The 20,992-nt window shown below is 37.4% G+C and overlaps 2 protein-coding genes across 3 annotated transcripts in view; both read left to right on the forward strand.

The window, feature by feature from the left end:
* itpk1b (inositol-tetrakisphosphate 1-kinase b) overlaps positions 1-12,835 on the forward strand; it is a 49,310-nt gene extending 36,475 nt beyond the window's left edge. Inside the window, exons 6-11 of the mRNA XM_079852475.1 lie at positions 3,738-3,836; positions 5,113-5,153; positions 5,858-6,023; positions 7,566-7,633; positions 7,736-7,898; positions 12,224-12,835. Coding sequence (XP_079708601.1) covers positions 3,738-3,836; positions 5,113-5,153; positions 5,858-6,023; positions 7,566-7,633; positions 7,736-7,898; positions 12,224-12,525 — 839 coding nt within the window. The 3' untranslated portion in view covers positions 12,526-12,835. The remainder of the gene's footprint in view (positions 1-3,737; positions 3,837-5,112; positions 5,154-5,857; positions 6,024-7,565; positions 7,634-7,735; positions 7,899-12,223) is intronic.
* A 3,012-nt stretch (positions 12,836-15,847) lies between these two features.
* eml5 (EMAP like 5) overlaps positions 15,848-20,992 on the forward strand; it is a 103,106-nt gene continuing 97,961 nt past the window's right edge. Inside the window, exon 1 of one of the 2 annotated variants that reach the window (XR_013819331.1) lies at positions 15,848-16,376. Coding sequence is in view for 1 of the 2 variants with exons in the window: in XM_079852459.1 (XP_079708585.1) it covers positions 16,180-16,376 (197 nt within the window). In the remaining variant the exon portion in view is untranslated. The remainder of the gene's footprint in view (positions 16,377-20,992) is intronic. The other variant, XM_079852459.1, reaches the window with a different exon arrangement.

A 20,992-nucleotide genomic window follows, 5' to 3' on the forward strand; every position in this document is an offset into this window, starting at 1 on the left:
TTACATGGTCGTGGTATTGCCGAAATAGTGATAAACAAAGATACGTAATTATTCCATTGCTTAAACGCTGCCCCATAGACTTCCATTGTAAGTGCATTACTGTATTAGTTCCAGTTTCTTTTAAACAAACTGAGGTTCTGTTTACACCTGGTATTACAGGTGCGATTTTTCGGATCACAAGTGGATGACACTAAATACAGTCTTAAATGTTTTGAGCTTGTCCACATTCGACCACTTCCAGAGGTAGTCGAAAACTCATTCGACCGGATTGCTTTCGTAGGATAGATGCTCATGTGGTCGAACAGCCACAAAAGACCTTCAACTGACCTAACGTGTAAACATTATGGGAAGAGCGATAGCCAGATGGGATTTAAACTTTGTCAGCTTGAGACCCAAGTTTGATTTGAAGAAAAATGTACCAAGCACAATGTTCTCTCATCACTCCTGATTTCTAGCACACACTCACAGCGTTCGGCTGGTCTTGTGACTGTCAGAGCAGCTGATGCTCTTCGTGTGTTTTTCCGTTGTCTCCAGGCGTGCTCATATGTAAATTGCGTGAGCTTATTTCATCCATTAGATCAAAAGATCTGAAAAAGCCCATATATTTACCCATAGACCCTCCCCTCGAAGAAATCAGGACAGAAGTGGTTGAAAGTGGACAATAGAGATGAATTAAAACACCAGGTGTAAACAGGGCCTGAGTAACAAGTTGGAAATACTTTCTAACGGAACGTGCAAGTCTGGATGCTCATTGTGTTTGAGATGTTTGTAAATGGTAATAGTAGGTTGCTCACACCACTAAACCTGCTTGTTGGTCTTGAACAGGAGATTGCCATTGCCCTTTTTTCCAGGCTTTCATAAACACTTATGTAAGCTTCCTCTGGAATAGGAGAACAAAAGTCTAGCAGCTGGATAAATGAACCAGCTCTGATAAGAAAACCAGCACAGCCTTCTCTATTTCAACACAACAGGATATTTCAGAAACGATAACATAATTTACCAACTAGACAAAACAGGAAGTGACAAGCTTGCGATTTTGTTTCTGCATAGGGGACTTTGACCAATCAGTGATGACCTTGTCAGTTGACTAACTGTTCTGGTTGAAGTTCTAGTTTTGAGGAACTTTACAGTAAGTTATTGAGTCAGTCATCTTTGCATCGAGTAAAATATGAATACACTACCATTAAAAAGTTTGGGGTCAGTACATTTACATTTATTTTTTTAAAGGAAATGAATACTTTTATCCAGCAAGGATGCATTAAATTGATTAAAAGTGACAGTAAAGACATTTAAATAAATTAAATAAATGCTGTTTGTTTGAATCTTCTATTTATCGATGATTGGTTTGCACAAAAGCATCAAGCTGCACAACTGTTTTCAACATTGGTTTCTGAAGCATCAAATCGGCATAGAATGATTTTTGCAGGATCATGTGACTCTATTGACTGGAGTAATGGCTGATTTAAAAAAAAAATCAGATTTTCATCACAGAAATAAAATACATTTTAAAATATATTCAAATAAAATAGTTATTTCAAATTGTAATAAAATGTCACAATATTACTGTTTTTAGTGTATTTTTGATGTTCTCAATAGTCTGTTCTCAATTGCTTCAAATATAATCAAGTGTTTCATAATGTTTACTAAATATTAACCCTTGAGCCATGTTCAGCATTTTCTTTATTCTACATTGAAAAGCATCTTGTCATCAGTTTTGCTACCCCACCACACAGGCGGTTTACCGTGATCATATCAGGATGCTGTGAGCGCGTCATCGGCCTATTGAGGCTTCACTCTTCAACTCATTTCCTGTGCTACGCTATCGAAAACTCACAAAACGTGCCTTATCTCAGTTATCTGCCTCGATAACAGCAGCACTACAACACTGGCATCTGACTGAAAGCAATATCCACTGCAGAAAAGCAGATTCAATCACCGAACCTCAAGGGTTTTGCTTACTGGCCCAAGTTAGAAGAGCCTATCCCCAAGTTAAGCCAAGTATGCATCTCTGTTTTGATGATTCATCCCAATCCGATAATGTGCCTCCGGTTGGAATTCGCAAACATCGCTCCTCATTCACAACTATTGACGCTTTTGTTCCATCTATCTCTCTGTTTGCTCATCAGAGCGATCCCCAGGACAGTGAGAGTACAGTGTTTTCAAACAAAGCCTTGAACCCACGGGTCAAATTGCTGCGGTTCTATTAACTGGCTCCTGCATTATACGGGTTGAGTCAGAGCTCAGTGCCTTGTGTCCATTGTTCTCCATTCGATAAAATAAATAGGGAAGTAAAGTCAACCGGAGGGGCTACTGATGACATAAGACCTTTCACAGGTTGTTTTATAAGAGTCGCTGCCGATAACTTCTACTGTTACCAACTATTATCCCTGTGATGATGTGAACTCATCTGGCTACTCTCACCTAACTTGTCCTGTCTATTTCATGTTCTCCTCAAATAATTATCACTGCTGGTCATCGGTGTTTAAGATGCTTGCCCCCAGGTTTCACAGATAAGGCTGAAGCTAGTCTCAGACTAAAATGCATGTTTGAGCTGTTTTAACTGAAAGCAAATTTGCATGGATATATCTTAACATCTGTCAGTGTCATTGTTTTGTCTGAAGATGCACACCAGTATTTTTTTTCTAAGGCACGTTTAAAAAAAGCTGAATATCCTAATTGAACTAAGGCCTAATCCTATAGAATAACTTTATTCTAGAGCTGCTGTAGAGCCAAAACAATCTCTGTTACTGTATTTTCCCATTATCACTGTAAAGCTGCTTTGAAACAATTCATATTGTTAAAAGCGCTATATAAATGAAGGTGACTTGACTTGACTAATCCTGGTTTAGTCTAAGCCCTGTCTGTGAAACTGGGCTTTGGTATACTTGGACTTCTCGGTATTCTTCAATAACTTAAATCACAATAAAATCAACACGGACAGTTTCTGAAACGGCTCAATAAAGTATTTGGTCTCTCTAAACCCCTCCTTTCTGAGATCCTACTCTGCTGTGATTGGTCAGATGAAATATTGTGGTGTTTATGAATAATATATCTTCTTTACATTTTTTTTATTCATGTGCCTTAATAATCTTGAATAAAAAATTTAACAAAAACATTTTATAATAATATTAACGTCTGTTTTTTTTTCTCTCATTAGAGAAGCTGATTCACCCAATTCATTCAATCACTACATTATAACACGGGAGTTCCCAATTTTCGTTTCATGCTGACTTTAAGAAAGAGACAGTTCAGTTTGAAATTTTCTAATTGTATTTTATTTATTTATTAATTTTATTATTTAATTTTGTTTTATTTTATTTATTTCTCTAAAAGGCATGCAATGGACTTCCTTATCTGCTGTGTTCCACGTCACAGCTCAGATCAGTGGCTAGTGAAGAACTTGGGCATGTGTGAACATAATTTTACTGCAGCTCCAGGGTAGTGATTACTAGTCACATGGCATTTTACCCATAAGGCGATTGGCTAAAAAAGTTCTGTGGCTCCATGAGCAAAGATGCCAAATTTCACATCACATACCAGCCAATCAACTGCCATTGAGATAAGAGCGCTAATGGATAATGTTCTTCGGGTATTACATAAGGATACTTACAGTGGTCATAGGACAAGCGGCACTTTCACAAACCCTTGCGTTTTCCCTCTATAAATCCTTGTATGATTCGAGCAGGCCTTTTCAGCTGGACTCACCTGTCTCTTCCTGTCTTTCGTTCTCTCTGCAGATGTGAGGATCTGTTCTCCTCCGTTTATGGTGTTGAACAGTGAGTGTGGCCCAGACACACTGGAGCAGATCGAGCAGCACGGTCTTACATTCCCTTTCAGTAAGTCTCACGACTCGCTCCTCTTCTTTTCTGAAACAGGAAGTAATGTTTAACTAAGGAATCTCATTCTATAAATATCACTCTAAATGTGCAAAAAAATGCTCTGCAAATTTTTGTGGCAAAATCCATTAATTTCAGTAGGAATGGGAAATTTTTGCGTTAGGAAAGATTCAACGAAAGATTTCTCCATGCAGATTTCACAACGGGTTCATGTTGGTCAAGCAAATTCACTGTACTGACCAAAAGAAATCTGTTTGGGTTGAAAGACACTTCTGTGTGAGCTGTGCTTCATACATCCCTACTCTACTGACAATGGACAAAGGACTTTTTTTGTCCTTGAAATTTCTCTAATGTGATCCATGTTTCCTGCGAGTCCTTAAAAAGTTTAAAATTCAGTTTGTTCAAATTGAATGCCATAAAAAGTCTTGAATATCATTTTATGTGTTGTTAAATTTGAGGACAGAAAAACAGGAATCGCGATAAAGCGTAATGTGATTTAATAAACGTTCAAAGTCAAAATGCAGTGCTGATGCATATTCTACAGGATCGCATTTCAGAGCAGTTCACAATCAATAAATAATGCACATTTATGCCAAGCATAAACACTTTATAGAGTTTATATTGTAATATGTTGTAAGAGTGCATGTTTTATCTTCCTCATCTTTATGAATGAGCAGCTGGTAGTAATACAGCATTTCAAAATAAGAGTTTACTCAATAAACTGTATCTGGCTTTTAATTCAACATAAACGGCTTCTTTTTGAGCTGCCCTGTCATATGAAGGAAAGACTAAAAACATTGTTTAACACTTTTAATATTTAATTTTTTAGAATTTGCAAAGTATCTGAACAATCTTTTTTATTGTCTTTTTAAAACAATTATTATTGCATCAGCAAAATCCAGTCCCAATCAGCCTATAATTTCAATGTATTGATAAATTAGAATGTAAACCAATTTCAATACATAAATGTATATTTTGGAGTATTTTAAACATGCAGTTACCCTGTTTTGCAGTTGTTTTAAGCAAAATAATGATTATAAGATTGCATGAGTATGTTCTGTATGGACATATGGTATTCATTTTATTTGTGCAAGTCTTTAATTTGATTTTAAAAACTCTGCAGATACCCTGATGACAACACCTGTTTTTATTGACTCACACTAAAATGCCATTAGGTTGCATTTCACAAGGATTTCACTGCATTAAAGGTTTATTAAAGAGTTGCATTTTTAACTAGACTTAACTAGAGTGTTTTTTTCCTTCTCATCCTGCACAGTTTGCAAAACACGAGTTGCTCACGGAACTAACTCTCATGAGGTAATACTCTTTTCTAACTCTTTTTTGTGAAATGTGACCACAGAGGTCATGAAATGCTAACACACACACACACACACACACACACACAAAGCTTTGTATTAAAATCTAGTGAGCTGCCTACATTGGTAGCTACCTTTGAAGGCAGCATTATAAGTGAAATTTGGAAAGTTCAACTCCACATGTTGACGACACGAACTAAACTCTTCCAGACCTCAGCTACACAACAGTGTTTGAGGGCGGGGCAAAGTAGATGTTGCGGCCAGCCAATGAGGACCATAGGCTCACATTATGCAAATTTGTTACAAACCTATGTAGGTTTGTACAGGAAGCAAGTACTGGCAACTCATTTCAGACAATTCAGAATCAGTTTTTCCTTTTTGGGAGACTATAACTCTATTTATCATGCACTTTGATCTTTAAAACTTTGCAGACCTTTTAAACTCACACTACATGAAAGATAATATCCAACAAAAAAACAAGAAAAAAACATAATAGGGGCACTTTAACATTCACTTACGATGCACAAAAGGTGCTTTGTAGTGGAAATAAGTAAGTAAAAATGGTTATTTTAAGAACGGTTAACTGAAAGGTTCTTTGGGGAGCCCAGAATGGTTGTTTCTAAGGCACCAATGCAAAAAAAAAAGTGTATTTATCACTTTGAATAGATAAGTTAAAGTTTTCTTTCTCACTGTGTTCCTCTGCAGATGGCTATAATATTCAACGCCGAGGACCTAAAGGACGTGAAGCCCCCGTGTGTCATTCAGAGTTTTATAAACCACAATGCGGTGCTCTATAAGGTGTTCGTGGTGGGAGAATCACACACTGTGGTGGAGAGACCATCACTCAAGAACTTCCCCTCTGGACCGTCTGGTAAACCTTCAGCCCACACTTCAACTCTATAAATGTTATTTCAATGAAAGGCCGCTCCTGCGATATGGTTCGTTTCACAGCAACTGGACCTTCAGTTTGTTTAGGCATGATTTACGTTACAACGTTCCCGCTGTAAAGACTCTGATGCCTTTGCATAGCTGTGGATTGTGTTTTGCTCCTACCCTGTCAGCAGAAGTGCTTGCTGAAGTCGGGTTTCAGGCCGCTGGCCGCTGTACGGGATGATCCGTTTGCATATGCCAGTGTTCTTGCAGTCCATGCAAACCAGTTACTGCTACTGGAAGAGCAACCTGTTGGTTTAATGCAAATTCATGAGGTCATATCTGCGAATTCATGAACCCATGCTGAACTCTGCAATGCACAAGTACACATGCACACACATATGTAAATTCACTCGTACCTTTCCTTCAAGCAGTATTCAAATGAAAAAAAAAAAAACTGTTTAAAAGATTAAAACAAAGAAAAAGGTGTGGCACTGTGTTTCTAAAGACAGATCAGGTTTGTTTGTAATTTCTAAGAATCCCATGAAGGCGTGATGAATTTGAGTTTGTAAAGTTCCTCGACAGGTAATCAGAGATTTTACCACAGTAATATTTAGTTCTTTTAGATTTCACTGACCAAAACATTTTCTGAAGAGACACGATCACTTTATCCCTTTCATGTTAATAAATGTAATCAAATTAAATAATTAATATAAATAAATATTTATTTTATATATATATATATATATATATATATATATATATATATATATATATATATATATATATATATCAAATAAATACTTAACTATATTTATTTATTTTTAGTCTGAATACATAATTTAAATAGCTATCACTGGAGAAACGTTACTTTTTTCAGACTGGAATAATGTTTCTACACAGCCATTATAGAACTATGTCGTGCATATTTTAATGCTATAAGAAAATGTACAAAATTAAATCGATTATAAATATTATTAAGGTTTATATATACATGTTCTAGTAAGATGTGTTTTAAAACGCATATGGATTTCTAAAGCCATTATAATTCCTTCTTTCCTTGGTTCTATTTCTGGTTAAGACCATTGTTCTCTTCAGAAACACAGCCATGTTTAGAAGCTACACAGATGAAGAGAGGTTTTCTTAGGTTCAAAAAGATATTATCTTTGAGGATTAATATTAGTCCATCGTAAATATTTGTGGTGTTTTGATGTCTGCAGATGGAAGGAAGTCGAAATGGTGGATTGCTCTCCCTTAATGAATTTCTCTACAGCCATTTGAGTGGGAGGTCATAAATCTCAGCATCCTCTTGGCACTAGATTTTTGTTTTTCCTCCTCCTCCTCCTCACTGTCTCTTTCTCTCCCTCTCTGCCTGGCAGTCCTGAAGCCTTGAATCTCTCATCTGAACCACAGCTCTCTGCTGCTGTCTAGTGGCTAGCTGTGCACTTGCACTGTTACACTTTCACTTTTAGTCAACCGACTTGCAGCTTAAAGTGTTTGGATTTTTTGCATTAATTTGTTTGCTTTTTTTATGCCTTTACAGACAGAAAAGCGATTTTCTTCAATAGCCACAATGTGTCCAAGCCAGAGTCGTCCTCTGATCTCACATCTGTAAGTGGGCGTCCTGTAAAAACTGCAGTTCTTGCTAGTCAACCCCACAGTGTTGTGTTTTGGCAAAAGCTCTTTGTTCACTTTTGTTTGCATTTTTGACAGAGAGATAATGTAGAAGGTGTTTCCCAGCCCCCGAATGACGATGTCATCAGAGAACTGTGTAAATCTCTACGGGAAGCTCTCGGGGTTTCACTCTTCGGTATCGACATCATCATCAACAACCAGACGGGCCAACATGCAGTCATTGACATCAATGCATTCCCTGGTGTGTATTTGTCCATGCAAACCTGTAACCCTGTAATCACAAGGCAACTCTTCAGACAACATTTAATAACTTTTTATTTTGCGCACATACACTACCGTTCGAAAGACTGGGTTGGAAGTCTGTTATGCTCACCATTAAGCATGATGCAATTTTTTCAGGATTCTTTGATGAAAAGAAAGAACAGCATTTATTTGAATTATAAAACATGTCTTTACTGTCACTTTTGATCAATTTAATGGAACATTTCTGAATAAAAGTAGTACTAATAATAACAAAAAAACCTACTGACCCCAAACTTCTTAAAAGATAAGATGATGGTTGGTTGAGGTTCATTAGAATCTTTACAAAAATAGGTAGATATCGGTCTCCCAAAAACAAATAAATTGCATTTGTGTCAATAACAAATATGTACAAGGTGATGAAAAGGAAAAATATGTTAAAGTTTATAATTTTATGTTGATTTCATGTTTTTGAAAAACATCAGAAAAAGTTTTGCTTGTGAAAGTAATGACATGCTTTCCTTAGATTTGGAATACATGTGAGTGTATATATATCTTATGTCTTGTATATATCTATGTTAAAGGTCCCATATTGTCATAAAGGTCCCATAATTTCCTGGCTTTGTTCATGATAACAGAGGTCTAGGGGCTATGTAACTAGTTTCAAAACAGTCAATCCACATACAAATGCACACAGCCTGCATAAAGTAGTGGGCTGTGACTTCCTTATAAATGTGACGTCAGAACTACTCAGTCACCGCCTTCAGTCCCACCGAGCACTGCCCACCGTCACGAAACTACATCATTGCACAGGCTTCCGAACAACATTAATATAAGAGAACAGTGGCTGTTTATTTATTCAGAAATACCACAGCAATTAGTTCGACCTTAACCGTCTGTTCTGTGTATTTCACAAGTGACTGCTTCGTCAATCAGGAACAGTTCAATGCCGGTTTCTCAAAGAAGCTCGGTGTTGGGGAAAGTTACTTTTAAAAGTAATGCATTACAATATTGCGTTACTCCCCCAAAAAAGTAACTAACTGCGATACTTGGTTACTTTTTATGAAAAGTAATGCGTTACATTACTTTTGCGTTACTTTTTCTCACCTGTGCTGGTCTTGCTTGTTTGTTTTTTAATAACACCAAAAAAAGCTCTATTTTTGGCATATGTTAAGGCCCTTTCACACCAAGAGTGAAATGAATAAGCCTCAGGCTGAAGGAAATGCATATTTATGCCTGTACAGTAGAGGGCGCCGCTCAAACAAACCTTTCAGCTTCTGCCATTCTGGATTAAAGGGATAGTTCACTTTGAAATTAAATTTTGGTATGTTTTAGCTTACCTCAAGGGCATCCAAGATGTAGGTGTCTTTTTTTCCGCAGTAGTTTCAATTTTGATATTTTTAGGTCAAACCGTTTTTGTCTCTCAGTCCTATAATGCAGGTCTGTGGTCACTGTCTCAAAGAGCATGCACAGAGTCCAAATTAAAACAATTCCCCATCGTCCAAATTAAACAATTCCCCATCGCCATGTCACCCTGTAGCCCAAGACTGGTTGCCCACTGAAGCTAAGCAGGGCTGAGCCTGGTCAGTACCTGGATGGGAGACCTCCTGAGAAAAACAGGTTGCTGCTGGAAGAGGTGTTAGTGAGGCCAGCAGGGGGTGCTCACCCTGTGGTCTGTGTGGGTCCTTATGCCCCAGTGTAGTGACGGGGACACTATACTGTCAATGAGCACCGTCCTTCGGATGAGAAGTTAAACCGAGGTCCTGACTCTCCGTGGTCATTAAAAATCCCAGGATGTCCTTCGAAAAAGAGTAGGGGTGTAACCCCGGCATCCAGGCCAAATTTGCCCCTTGGCCCCTGTCCATCATGGCCTCCTAATCATCCCCATATACTGATTGGCTTCATCACTGTCTCCTCTCCACCAGTAAGCTGGTGTGTGGTGGGCGTTCAGGCGCAATATGGCTACCGTCGCATCATCCAAGTGGATGCTGCACATTGGTGGTGGTTGAGGAGATTCCCCCTTCTACGTAAAGCGCTTTGAGTGCCGAGAAAAGCGCTATATAAATGTAATGAATTATTATTATTATTATCGTAAGTACACATTGATGGCCTAAGACACGAAACGAGCGGTTTGTGTGAGAAATCGAACAGTATTTATATCGTTTTTACCTCTTATACACAGCCACGTCCAAGTGATCTGAGGGCGCGCGTGCATCCTGGTGTGTGACGTGTACGCAGACTGGTGCATAGATATATACACTAGATGTCGCCTTGTCTACGGCAGTTCATTGGAACGAATGTCTTTAATGCGACATCTAGTGTATATATCTATGCACCAGTCTGCGCACACGTCACACACCAGGATGCGCGCGCGCCCTCAGATCACTTGGACGTGGCTGTGTACAAGAGTTAAAAACTATATAAATACTGTTTGTTTTCTCACACAAACCGCTCGTTTCGTGTCTTAGGCCATCAATGTGTACTTACGATGGGGAATTGTTTAATTTGGACGATGGGGAATTGTTTTAATTTAGACTTGTGCATGCTCTTTGAGACAGTGACCATAGACCTGCATTAAATGACTGACAGACAAGAACGGTTTGACCTAAAAATATCAAAATTGAAACTACTGCGGAAAAAAAGACACCTACATCTTGGATGCCCTTGAGGTAAGCTAAAACATACCAAAATTTTATTTCAAAGTGAACTATCCCTTTAAAGAACAATAGGATACAGGAGAAGGAAGTTCAACACTGTTATTTCTAAATCTAATCTAAAGTCATTTTTGCTTATTAGTATGGTTGAATTAGATCATTGAAGGACATATTATAATGTATGTTTGTGTAATTTAATATAGTTGATTATAAAAGTTTTGCGTAAAATTCTGAGATTGCTTTTTACTGTTTTTATTCATTTTGAGGAATACTGAATGTTTTCATGCAAGTGAGATGAGTAAATGCATGTTCACATTTAGTCTAGAACTAAAATAACCATCATGTTTTACACAGCGAACACAACACCTCCTTCACTTTATTTCTCTCAACATGGGGACAGGAGAGCTGTCAGTCAGTTAATGTGAAAAAGTAACTAGCGTTACTTATTTGAAAAAGTAACTTAGATATTTTGTTGTAAATTGAAAATGTAATGTTACTTTACTAGTTACTTGAAAAAGTAATCTGATTACGTAACTCAAGTTACTTGTAATGAGTTACCCATGAAGCTACTCCTCAAAGATGCTGCAGTCCCTACAGTTCACAGTTTTACAAGTTTGCCTTGGGCGTCAGTTGCAGCATGTTCTCGTGTTCTGTGGGCATCTTTGCACATTTACCACAAGTACACCTTTTACAGTAAAAAGTAACATTGTAAAAGAAATTGTAGCACATCAACTTACTGTATCATTAGGAAAGCAATAGTTACATAGCTTTCGGTGTCTGTCTGCTAACGTTACATTATAAAGCAGTTAAGTGTTTCAAAATCAGTGTATAACTAGCTATTAACGTTCATATTTTGGAGATTTAAATTGAATTTGACCAAAAAAAAGTCTGGGTTTGTTTACAGACAGTTTAAATTAGCGTTAATGTTAAATCTGAGTGCAGCATTGATGTAATGGTAATTATAATACTCTTACAATAACGCCGAAAGTAAGGAAGTGGTTGTTTGTCTCCTGTCATCGCCGATTCGGGGTCTGAGTCCGGCTCGAATATAAGGCCGGATAACATTTCCCTCAGCAATGTCCATCATTACAGGTGTTTTATTCACCTTACTTGTGAGCATCACCAAGCCACAGCATACATGACCCTAGTTACCTGTGATTGGCCCGGCCGTGCGTCACTCAGAAAACAACAGGCCAATCAGAAGAGAGGCTCATGAATATTAATTAGAAAGGCCAAAATCAACCTCTTCTTAGCAGAGCTCCTGAGAAAGGAGCTGTAAAAATATATTGGGATGGTTTTTGGTACTTATACCGCAAATATATATTCTTAAGGACATCAAAACCTAAAATAAAACTTCAGAAAGGTGTACAATATGGGACCTATATTTTTCAACATCAAGTATTTTTTGAAAGTTATATCATGAAGTTTTCTTGGGGTCATACAAATTGACTATATGAATTAATCTTATGTTGTATGATTTTCTTCTACAATTACTGCATAAATATAATTTAGTAGCATAAAATCCCCCTTAAAAATACAAACTGTTAAATAAAAAACATTATTAAACTAAAATATAGTACATTCATTTCATTGAAATAAAAAATCATCATGTATCTCATCATGAAATATGTTATTTATCCATTATTGTTTTTACAATTCTTACTCTTTTCAGGATATGAGGGCGTTCCTGAGTTCTTCAATGACCTCCTCAACCACATCATCGGCGTCCTCCAAGACCACGCCTCCAATGAGCCCTCGGCCCCGCCCCCGTCCGGCCAGCTGCCCGCTTTAGGAGTCCCCGCCCAGGAGTGCTGTGGCATGCTGGGTAAGGAGTCGGACAGCAGCCCCTGGATCGTGGAGGGGGACGGGGGTCTGAAAGGCCCTCGTCAGAGACTGGGCTGCAACACGGCCATGTCCCCCAACTTCCAACAGCACTGCGTGTCCACGATAGCCACTAAAGCCTCGTCGCAATGACTGTCCCGTCCCACGCCATCCTTCCCTGAACAAATTGTGAAGACAGAGTGAATAATATACAATAACAATAACTATTATACTGATAAAATATATCTGTAATCTAAAATAAACTATATTGGGAATCATAATGATGTTGATAAAGGGCATTGAATTCTATCTTCTATGCCTTTGCATATGTTTTTTTTTTTATTAATTAGATTTTTTTATTTTTTGTTTAGTTTAACAACTCAGTACTGTAATTTGTGAACATTTGGGGAATCAAAATAGATCAGCATCTAAATCAGTTTTCACAGTGGATGATGGTTAAGTGAACACACTAGGCATGTTGGATATTTAAGGTGGACAAGGGTTCTGAAGGTTTTCTTTTGTTGCTGATGGAAAAGACTAACTGATACCAGTGTCTTTAATGACACTGAACACAAACACACCCAATAATCTAACAACCAGGACACCTAAAATGTCTTTGTGCTCTGTATTTAGTGGCAATCCTATATTGTGATGATCCACAGTGTATATCTTTGTGCAGCGTCTGCAAATCTGCTCCGTAAGCCGAATGAAGGCCCAGCGCGCAGCTCTTGTAGACCGTGTGCCACAGTGTTTGATCTTGTGACACTCCGTAATCTTTCCACAATGCTCCGGAAGACTTTCATCATCCTTCCATGAACATTGTGACACCTGACATTTTTCATGTGCATTTCAACACATCATATCATGAGGTGGGATATTAAGTGGGAGAAAAATCGAGTAATGAATTTCCAGGCGAACTGTGTCAAGTACAATTAAAGAGATAGTTCACCCTAAAAAATTATCATCATCGGAAGTTGTTCCAATCACGTATGAGTTTCTTTTTTCTGCTGAACCCAAAAGAAGATATTTTAAAGAATGTTGGTAATTTTTACTACTATGGAAGTCAATGGCTACAATTACAATGGTTACCAACATTCTTTAAAACATCTTTTTGGAACAACATGAGGGTGAGTAAATGACAAAGATTTCATTTTTGGGTGAACGATCCCTTTAATGTTTTTATTTTACTTTTTATATAGTTTTGTGAAAGACCCCGAAGAGGCTAAAATTCTACTATTCTTTTAAAAATTCTTCTAAATTCTGTTGTTTGTCAGTGTCAAGTTTGGTTGGACAGTTGCAAGTGGAGATATTGACATTCCCTGTATGTGTGTGTGTGTGTGAGAGAGGGAGTGAGTGAGATGTTTTTTTTAGCAGACAGTCCTTTAAAAGTTGTAATGTTTTGTACATGATCCAGTTTTGAAAGTCATATGTCATAAAGTATGACTAGGCTTCAGATTAGTACACACCCTTGAAATATTGGAACAAACTGTATAAGATGGATGTTCATGTATGTGTGTGTTGGGAGTATTTTTTTCTCGTTCAAATTGCAAGAAAGGATACGTCTCTTCCACAAAGGGTTAAACACTTTGATTCTTGGTTACCATTCCTGGGTTAAAAGGAAAATTAACAGATTTGTACAAGTTTGTTCATATTCCTCCGTTAAAAAATGGAATAATGGCTTGCTTGTTTGAAAATCACTAATGAATACAAAGTATTTGTTTTATACATGTTGTCGTTAGCAGAACATTTCATTTGGTTGCTGATTTAAATCAGACTGTATGTGAACTGCCATGAGGTGTGTTCCAAAATGTGTTTAGCACTAATTAATATCAATATATGTCATTAAAACCATCTGAACAATTTTTACATTAATTCAAATGTAATAAAGCCAAAACATGATTTGCAGCACTTGTTTGCATATACTGTAATGAAACCCTTAGACATTGCAATTACAAAAAATATTTGTTGCTAACAGTAGATTAGAAAAGTTTGTCTTATTTGTATTCATGTTTATGAAAGAAATCTCGCCCACTTAGTGCTCGTAAAGTGACTTGGATTACTCCTACACATTTGAAGACCAACAGAAAGCAGCTTGTTTTTATTCACTGTGAGAGGAATGAATGTGGGGAGATATTTGACACGTCTTAATGTGGTAAACAAAGAGCGGTGCAAATGGACTGCTGTCGCCAGCATCTGCTCCCATTCTGTTCAGTTTATATAAAGTGAACATTTAGCACCTTATGTTAATGCTTTTCTTGTTCTGAAGGGGTCCATTTTTTTAATATAACATTTAAGAGTGATATTTTCATAGGTGTACCAAACTGTGTTTAAGATCTTTTTCTATAATAACTCCCTCCATTGTTATGGAATTCAAATTGAATGGTCATTGTCATTTAAATGCCATTTTTAAAGAATGTGAGCCATGTCGACTTCAACAAGAACTAGCTGGGTTTTTAGGACGTGTAGTCTCTTGCTTGCTTATATCAAGAGAGTTGGAATATGTTTATATGTCTAATGAGGAGTTGTTCAGATTAAGGTTGTGTTTTGTATAACCGAAAGTCCTATGAGAGGTAGAGAGAATGACAGCCTTCAACACAGCTTTACCTTTTGTCTCTGTACTTTTGCCTTCATTGTGCTATCAAATAGAAAAACTCCTCACCTACTAAATGTTCTGTCTCTATCATTATTTATCGACATCTTCAAAGGTTTCGGGTCTCATTTAAGATTTTAGGCCCCTTTGTTTGCATATTCATACACTAGGGCCATAACCCATCAAGACCATGGGTCAACATCTCTGGTTACTTCAGTGACCATTATGCTATTCACATTATTCAGATGTGTCCATATGCTAGAAGTGACCAATTATTGAGTTTTTAGCCCATTTACTCACCTTCATGTTACTCCATAGGCCTACATTTTTGAATTACTTTATAGTACCATGGGACACAAGTGTAATGGATGTCTTGCTGTTTTTTCAACTGAAACATTTGTCTGGAGAAGAAATAAAAAAATATGTTAGTGTTATTATAGTTAACTGAAGCAAAATAAAAAAACATTTTCGTTACTTGAAATAAAATATTAAAAACTAAATTGATTTTAGCTAGTTGCTAAGACACGTTTCATATTTTCATTAAGTTTAACACGATGTAACTTACTAAAATGACTAAAACTTCGATATTATAGGGTTAAAAAAAATATCCAGGCCCGTTTTTTGTAAACTCATTAAGGTCATTAAGAGTTCAGGCCTCACAGAGTTAAACTAGTGTAGTAGGCCCACGACAAAAGCTATTAAACTGCCGTTTGTGCTAAATGAGCAGGCCATACACCGCTTACTTAGACCCCTTTCGCCATCCTTCTCTAGCTCGCCATTGGTCCTCACATTTTAATTCAACTCATCCTCACGACGTGATTGGCCACACTTTCTGTCAATCACAACCGCCGTTCGTGATTGGCCGGTCCCAGTTAACTAATGCGAAAAATCCATGTTCTCAGGTTTGACATGTCACTACAGCAAAGCCACAGTCTGGTCAGAAGTAGAGAGAGAGTAGCATCTAGCCTCGCACATGTCACAAGTAGTACACGCCAGACTTTACAGCGTCAGAACAAAACAAAGCACTTGCCCTAACATTATGCAAACAGCCTAAAGTTGTGCACTTCACTTGAATTGAAATATGTCGTCGATTGGTTTGTCTTTGGCCGGACGAAGCTTCGCTGACAGCGGACTGAGCGGATAAACGGGACTGAATGTGACGGCTCGACGCGTCGGTGAATGAAGAAGCATCGCTTCTAAGCAAAACACGTCCGAACATGGCTGACAGAACAGCTCCGAACTGTCATCTGCGACTCGAGTGGGTTTACGGCTACCGGGGACACCAGTGCCGCAACAACCTGTACTACACGGCCGCCAAGGAGATCGTGTACTTTGTCGCCGGCGTCGGAGTTGTGTACAACACACGGGAACACAAGCAGAAATTTTATTTGGGACATAACGATGACATAATCAGGTAGGCACATTCACGTGGATGTTTTGAAGGAAATTCATACAAATGCACGCCAACTACCACACTTAAAGTAGTGAACTCAACCGTGCCGATGCATTCAAGCCAGTGTCAGGCTTGAATGCAATATTTAATGGCAAGATCGAGTAAGTGTAGAGAGATGGAGGTGGAGGTTGCTCCTCTGAGGCGCTGTCCAACACGCCAGGCTTCTGAAGGTGATCTCCGTCACGCTCAGCGATCACGCGATCACCTTCACGAGGCTCGCGTGCTGGACAGCGCCTCAGCGGAGCAACTTACGAGACTTGCATTTTGTCAACGCTATTTTTTATTTGTTGGTCTGTGTAAATATATACGCCAGGCGTACGCTGCGTCGCGTCTCACTGTTTTGCTGGCAAGTTAAAAGTAGTTTAACTTTGAAAAAACGCGTCTGGAGACATCCACGTTTTCTATTATTTAGTTCTCGGTCTGGCTGTTTATAAGTCTTATATTAGTCACGATAGGCTATTTTAAATTCTAAAGGTATGATAACATTTAGCTACCATTTTCACGAGCGAAATTCAGTCATTTCAAAAGGAATGAACGCTAACGGAAATTTATTTTTACAGACTGTGATGACGGGTTTTAACGGTCATCAGCGTCGTAAATCCTGCAATTTTTGTATTTTTTTTTTCATTTAAAAAAAATGATGTACATTTATAACACTATTATACTTTGTATCGTATTACATTTGCATAAACCCCCCCCAAAAAAACTAGTTAACGCTGCTGTTAGGTTGTTTTTAATAGCCTACAGTGCTGTGGGAGTGACGGTAAAATGTACATATTTAATTCTCTCTTCTGACTGCCGTTATCAATCTCTCTACTTTTCCCTAATTTTGGAAGTTGTGATAACACTATTGTGGAGTTTTTCTTTTGCTATTTGAGCAAATTGGAATACAAAACATATATATTTAATGTAGTCTCTCATTCACCGCTATAGAAGTTTACCCAACTATGACGACTTCCGCTTCTGAGAAACCCGGAAATGTGAAAAGGGGTCAATACTTTTGCATATACTGTTGAATTTTTTCTCAAACATACACATTCCTTATTCACATTTCTGAGGAGCCTGTACAGAAGAGTTTGTGAACACGCTACTTGAAATGGAATTGACCCGCAGTTCCAAGAGTGATCATATTTACTATAACAGCACTGTGCAGGGAGTGCAAAATGGAAATCCCAGAGTGGATCTTGAAGAGCGATTGAAGAACACTGAGTTCTGTCTCTCCACTCCACTCATATACGAAGTTCCAGTCGGCTTTCACTCTGTACTTTGCCATGCTTCTGTTCTGATCTCATGGAAAACGCAACTATTTTACGAGATGGCAATTTCGAATGAATTGACATTGTACAAAAAATGTACGATTTTTTTATTAAAAAGTAGGAATGAAGGTCCACCCCTAACTCCACACCTAAAGGCCCGTTCACACCAATAACGATAACTATAAAGATAGCCATAACGATATTAGCATCCACACCAGCGGACGATATCGTTGTTTATTCTAAGCACACTCTCCAGTTTTGTTGCCTGTCACTTTAAATGCTTGAGGATGGATTCTGATTGGCTGTCAATGTTTTTATCATTCATCAGCTGGAAAACATCTCGAAAAGAGATCCCAACATTATCGTTCCTCTGTGCCGTTATATAGCTTTGGTGTGAACTGCTATTCTTTTATATTTAGAATGATTTTTAGAACTATATCTTTACCGTTATCGTTAGTTATCGTCCTTGGTGTGAACGGGCCTCAAGCTGTCACTGGAGCATAAGCAAAGCGTCCAAAATTGTACAAATGAGAAACAAATTCATACAAATTTGCCAAAACATAAAATACAGTAGTTACAAATTGCATGAGATTATGTTGTCTATTTGGTACACAACTGCTCATGTGAATTGCTATTTATTTAATATAATTTATTAACTGTAACTGTAATTTGTTACTGTAAATACAAATTATAAATATATATATATATAGACACAAAGTGCAACGAATATCTACAAGACCTGTTTAGCTTTGTAGGTTAGCTTTAATTCATTAGCTAATTTAATATTATCCAATAATCTTAACAACTAATTGTCGTGAAATGACCTCTATCTGAAGTCATGATATTGATGTATGTTTTCTTAAATTATAAATAATGATCATTCAAGGTTTATCCATGTTTAACCTTAATAGTAACTCAGTTATTTATAGCTGTATTCATACGCATCATGTCAAGGTGCTTTCAGCTGATGGTGAAGACATTATGATTCAGTCACATGATCATCAAGGTTATGGCATCCTACAGGAGTGTATGTGTGTTTGTGTGTTGTACGTGTGTGGTGTTTTAGTGAGAGCTTGAGGGGGTGTCGTTCTGCTTCGCCGCCGGTCATCTGCCTCAATTCTCTATTATTAATTAGGTGAGAGAGTAACTGACCTTGGCTACCTTGCATTTGTGTGAATGCGTGAATGGTTTGGTGAACACATCTGTGTGCATGTGCTGCATAAAAATGTATAAAAAGAAATATGATCACATTGCAATGTTCTCAGACTTATAAAATTGGTTCAAATGCAAAATATGTGACCAGGCACATGCATTTACTACCTCCTTGTATGTCCCCGGTGTGCATTTTTGTGTCAAATGTCTCATAGCGACTCATCCATCTCTGGTTACTTCAGTATTAGAATGTGACCCAATGCCTGACTTTCTGGGTGGCTGTATTTGCTATTCATGCATATCAGATGTGTCCATACGCCAGCAGTGCCCTATTATTAAGTCATCAGCACAGGTATCTTAATACATAGAAGTCATAAGTGATTCATATGCCAAGCATACAAATACAGGATTATTCATACATTCAGTTCAAGACAAATGGATAAACAGAGACTGAGAGAAAGATATTAAAAGATATTAAAACATAGAGGATGCCAAAAGCAGCAATAACTCTATAACTCTATAATGCCATCACAGGCTACTCAGTCAGTTCTAGTGAAGTAAATTAATAAGGTGAAGAAGGGAATTACTATGAAAAAGACAATCTAGAAATATGAAACCTTTTATTATAGTGTGATGGCTGTAAAGAATATATTCTGGTCATATTCCTTTAACAAAAGAAAAAGAAAAAAGAAAGTATATTATGCATAAATAATTTTTTTTTTTGTATTATGATATTATTTTCATAGTAATTCAGCAAATTCTCCCATTTTTAAGAATGATGCATCATGACGTTATCCTTTTTGAGTTTACTTGTATTTTGTATCGGAACACACATTTGTAAAATATTGGAAAATTGGGAAAAAAATAATGAACATTTTCAGATTAGGATATTATTTATTGTAAAGTATTTATACAGTGCTGTACTCTTTTAATAAAGAATAATAAAAAAAAATTGGGGATACTCTGCATTATAATGATTACTATATTTGATTTGAATAAAAATGATAATCTAATGTGAATCATCATGTTTCAATAAGTCTTCCAATATTCTGATACGAGATACAAAAACACCTCAGATCAGGTTTCTAAGTAGAAATATTATACATCTTTGAAATGCCAGATCAAATACAGGTATTTCTTGTATTGGCTGTTGACATGGGGTCGGTAGTTGATGGTGGAGTTGGTTTGTATCCTCTGTTATTTGCCCTTGAGTGGAATGCTCAGTGGGAGGTGGAGGATGGAGCCCAGAGCTGAGCTACAGATGTTGAACAGCAGCTTGTGTGTGTGTGTGTGTGTGTGTGTGAGAGAGAGAGAATGTGAGACCCTCTCATACCTAACAGACGTGATTCTGTTTATATCGTACTGTGAGTTGGTCTAAATCAACTCCATTAAGCAAGCTGTGTGATCATGCTGTTCTATGCTGAAAACTGCTGATATATGTCCCCATTTTTGTAAACGTTACATGACAACATGCACTCATGTAAGCACTAACATAAATGCATAAAATATTGAGCTTTGAGCTGAAACAAGCATATATCCAAATTTAAACACATATTTAAACATTTAAAGGAACAGTTTAAAAGTTATGTACTCACCCTTGTCATTCCAAACCCTTAAGATATTCTTTCTTTCATGGTTCGACGTAGCCTAGTTAATATGCAGAATGTCCTTGCTGGGGGTGGTATGACAAAATTTATTAGTGTATCGATAGAGATCTTGGTACATTGTGTTGTGGGATGTAAATATATCCATGCAGTGCAGGACTGCTGGTTACTGACACGTTAGAGCAGTAAAGATGCATGCATGAATGAGAAAAATAAAGCACGAGACATGCTTGATGTTGAAGAGGTATTAAGGTAGAATCACATCACATTTACCATTGTTTAGCAAATTTTTGCAAGCAAAGTCATTTCAATCAGCTAAAAGATTTCCCCACGCAGATTTCACAACGGTTCAAGTCAGTCGAATTTGCCGTGTTGACCAACAGAAAGATGCTTGGTTTGAAAGTGACACCATGCGATATTGAATTCAGTTCTCTTTTGCACCTTATTAAACTTGAATGGTCAAATATTCAAATATCCATTTTTGTTAAAAATGCCTATCATGGCAAGTATGTGTACATAATCAGAGTTGGTTATGTCTTAAACAGTGAACATAAACAGTTGGGAA

The sequence above is a fragment of the Squalius cephalus genome (assembly GCF_949319135.1).
Source record: "Squalius cephalus genome assembly, chromosome: 20".
NCBI classification, from domain to species: Eukaryota; Metazoa; Chordata; class Actinopteri; order Cypriniformes; family Leuciscidae; genus Squalius; species Squalius cephalus.